This window comes from Morus notabilis, unplaced genomic scaffold (assembly GCF_000414095.1).
Source record: "Morus notabilis unplaced genomic scaffold, ASM41409v2 Scaffold664, whole genome shotgun sequence".
NCBI lineage: Eukaryota > Viridiplantae > Streptophyta > Magnoliopsida > Rosales > Moraceae > Morus > Morus notabilis.
The window spans coordinates 29,774-32,981 of NW_010368047.1; the positions used below are offsets into that span (position 1 = coordinate 29,774).

At 39.7% G+C, this 3,208-nt stretch overlaps 1 protein-coding gene and 1 non-coding gene across 2 annotated transcripts; one reads left to right on the forward strand and one right to left on the reverse strand.

Moving 5' to 3' along the window:
• Nucleotides 1–364: 364 nt before the first annotated feature.
• Nucleotides 365–748, reverse strand: LOC112094637. The gene has a single exon (XM_024176108.1). The coding sequence runs from the start codon at nucleotides 746–748 to the stop codon at nucleotides 365–367; it is 384 nt and encodes a 127-aa protein (XP_024031876.1).
• Nucleotides 749–1,756: 1,008 nt separating this feature from the next.
• Nucleotides 1,757–1,863, forward strand: LOC112094640. Its single transcript, XR_002903638.1, has one exon. It is a non-coding gene; the product is annotated as a small nucleolar RNA R71 (small nucleolar RNA).
• The last annotated feature ends 1,345 nt before the right edge of the window (nucleotides 1,864–3,208 follow it).

The following is a 3,208-nucleotide window of genomic DNA, read 5'->3' on the forward strand; positions in this document are numbered from 1 at the left end:
ATTGCTTTTTGATTATTATCCTTAAACATTATCCTCTCGTATATAACACTTATATACAATGTTTAAGGTTACATAAATAATCACAGAATTTTTATTGATATTCATAAAATATTCACAAATATATACACATAAAATGTTGAATAAACTCTTTTATTAAATAAATAATAAATATCCTATTACATCTTATGCTTCTAGGACACCATTCCCAACACTTTAGTAGGAAGGACGAAAGGACTTAACCACAGTGATAGGAATGCAAAGAGCATACTGACTTCTAAAGCATGCAAAGGAAGTTGTCTTAATTGGCTTTTTCGAGGCTTCTTATGGAAATCTTTAGAATGGGAATCTTGAACCTGCTCAGTTTTCAAACCAACACTACAAAATCAACCGGGAAGATGAACTTATCCACCTTTACCAATACATCTTCAATGATTCCCCATGGGTAGGTAATGGACCTATCCGCCATTTGCAGGGAGATGGTTGTAGGGATGACCTCTCCAAGCCCCAGTTTCTGGAAAACTGATAGAGGCATGAGGTTGATGCTAGCTCCAAGATCACACAAGGCCTTCTCGATGTGAGAATCTCCAATAGTACACGAAATAGTGAAACTCCCAGGATCCTTCAACTTTTGAGGCAATTTCCTTTGAAGGATAGCGCTACACTCTTCCATTAGCTTGACGGTCTCATAATCCTCCAACCTTCGCTTCTTTGCCATGACATCCTGCATAAACTTGACATAATTAGGCATTTGTTCAAGTGCATCCACAAACGGAATGTTGATATGGATCTTCTTGAAAATCTCTAAAACTTTGAAAATTGAGCATCCATCTTCTTCTTCTTCTTGAATCTTTGCGGATATGGAAGGCTAGGAGTGATGAGAGGAGGATTATCTAGAAAAGAGATCGACTTAGGCCTTGCACTCTCCTTCAGTTGCTCCGATCCTACCTCTTCTTCCTCGGTTTTATCCTCTTGGGGTTTAGGAACCTCGACTTCTTTCTCACTTCTCAAGGTGACTGCGTTACATTACTCCTTGGGGTTTTTCACAGTGTCACTAGGAAACTTCCCGGATGATAGGCTCTTCATTGAGTCAGCGAGTTGGCGAATCTGTGTCTCCATAGTCTTCATAGTAGCACTCATGTTTGTGCAATGAGTCTCGATATTATCAAGTCTAGCCTCATCTTTGTTGAACCGCCCCCTGGTTTCTACAATGAACGTGCTCAACAGGTCATCTATCGACGGATTGCTCTGAGATAATGGCTGACTATACCCTGGAGGAGGTTGCAATACATTCTTGTTGTTTCCATAAGAAAAGTTCTCGTGGTTCCGAAGACCTGGGTGGTACTGAGTAGGCAGGTTGCTCAGCATGTTATTGCTTCGGCAGTTGAAATTCTTGTTGTTCATATGCTGCACTTGTTCTGCAACACCACCTTCACCTGTGTAAGATGTACTTGCAACCATAGTCGTCTCCTTACTCGATGTGGCTTCCTTTACGGTTAACTCTGAGATCTTGTTGGTCAAAGCTGATATTTGTGCTGAAAGAGCGACCAACAGATCAATCTCATGCATTCCTACAACCCTCTTCACACTTGACCGCTCACTTGGCCATTAAGCATTGTTGGAGGCCATCTCCTCCAATAATAATTCGGCCTCCTCATAGGTCTTGGACAACATCGTCCCTCCTGATGCCGCATCTATAATTGTCCTAGTTTGTCCATTCTGACCATTGTAGAAGATCTGAATTTAGAACCAGTCCTCGTATCCATGCTGCGGGCATTTTCTAAGCAACTCCTTGAAATGCTCCCAGGCCTCATAGAGAGGCTCAAAGTCCATCTGTCTGAATTGCGTAATCTCGCTCCTCAAATGAGCGGTCTTTGATGGAGGGAAGAACTTGGTTAGAAACTTCTGTGCCAACTCTTCCCACGTGCCAATACTACCAGCTTAAACTGATTGGAGCCAACCCCTCGCCTTGTCCCTAAGTGAGAACAGGAACATGCGCATTCTGATAATGTCCTGGTCCCCACCATTCATCGTGATGGTGTCGCAGATCTCCAGAAACATTGCTAGATGCACATTAGGGTCTTCAGACGGTAGCCCCCTGTACTGATTTTGCTGAACCATATTTATCAATGTAGGCTTCAGCTCAAAGTTATTCGCGTTGATCGGCTGCCTCCTGATGCCAGAAGAATTCTCATTCACTACCGGTTTCTATTCTGAAGTAATCCCTCAAAGCCCTTTGCTGGTTGTTGTTGTTACCCTCTGCCATGACTCAGTTTCTATTCTAATGTTCCTTTCTTAGTCTCGAAATAGTTCTCTCAATTTCTGGTCTAAAGGAACAGTCTCCAAGCTATAGACTCGGCGCATACACTGCAACCAAAAGAATATATTAAAGAAATTAAATTAACAAAAGTTAAGTCAATAAAATAAAGATAAAGGTCTAAATTAAAATCAATCTATTTCACATCAATATTAGCTTAAATCCTAAATTGCCAATCCCCGGCAACGGCGCTAAAACCTTGTACGCAAAAATAATTTTGCTTAAAATTTAATGTGTGCTCGTAAGTGTACGAATCGCGAAGTAATAATGATCCGAGGATCGAGTATCACCCACTGCGATTGTTAATTAGGAAGAACTAAGTATCACTCTTTATCTAAACCGATTTTATCTAGACAATATGAAATTAAGGGATTGAAACTAAATTAAACAACTAAACTAGACTAAAAAATGCAAACAACGGATGTGAAGGTGATTTGGATCGAAGGGATCTCTATATTTAAAATGGGCTAGGGGGGATTCGACTTCACCTAATTATGTTATATTTATCTAAATTCGTCACTTGTTGATGTATTATATTCAATCCTAGATCATGGGTACTAAGATAATCTCACTCCCTCTCTCGAGCGCTAAGTGAAATAATATGCGAAATCGATTAAACTAATATCCCTATAAATTTTACCAATTATGCATTCATTAAGTTAAGTCCATATTTGATCTCTTAAGGTTATACTAGCCTCCCAACTCAATATCTCCATAGGTTGCGTCTCTTAATTCTCAACGTATAAAATTAACTCTCCTGAGCCTAATTTCATACATCCAGGGTCTCTAATCAAATGGGTACTTAAATTAGAAATTAAGCACAAGAGACACAAAAGATTGGAATATAAACATTCAACAAGCAAACAGACTTTCAAAATATAACTTTCATTAAAT

Excerpts from the sequence above, each read along its gene's own strand:
- LOC112094637 (XM_024176108.1), bottom strand. The coding sequence starts at position 748 with ATGCCTAATTATGTCAAGTTTATGCAGGATGTCATGGCAAAGAAGCGA.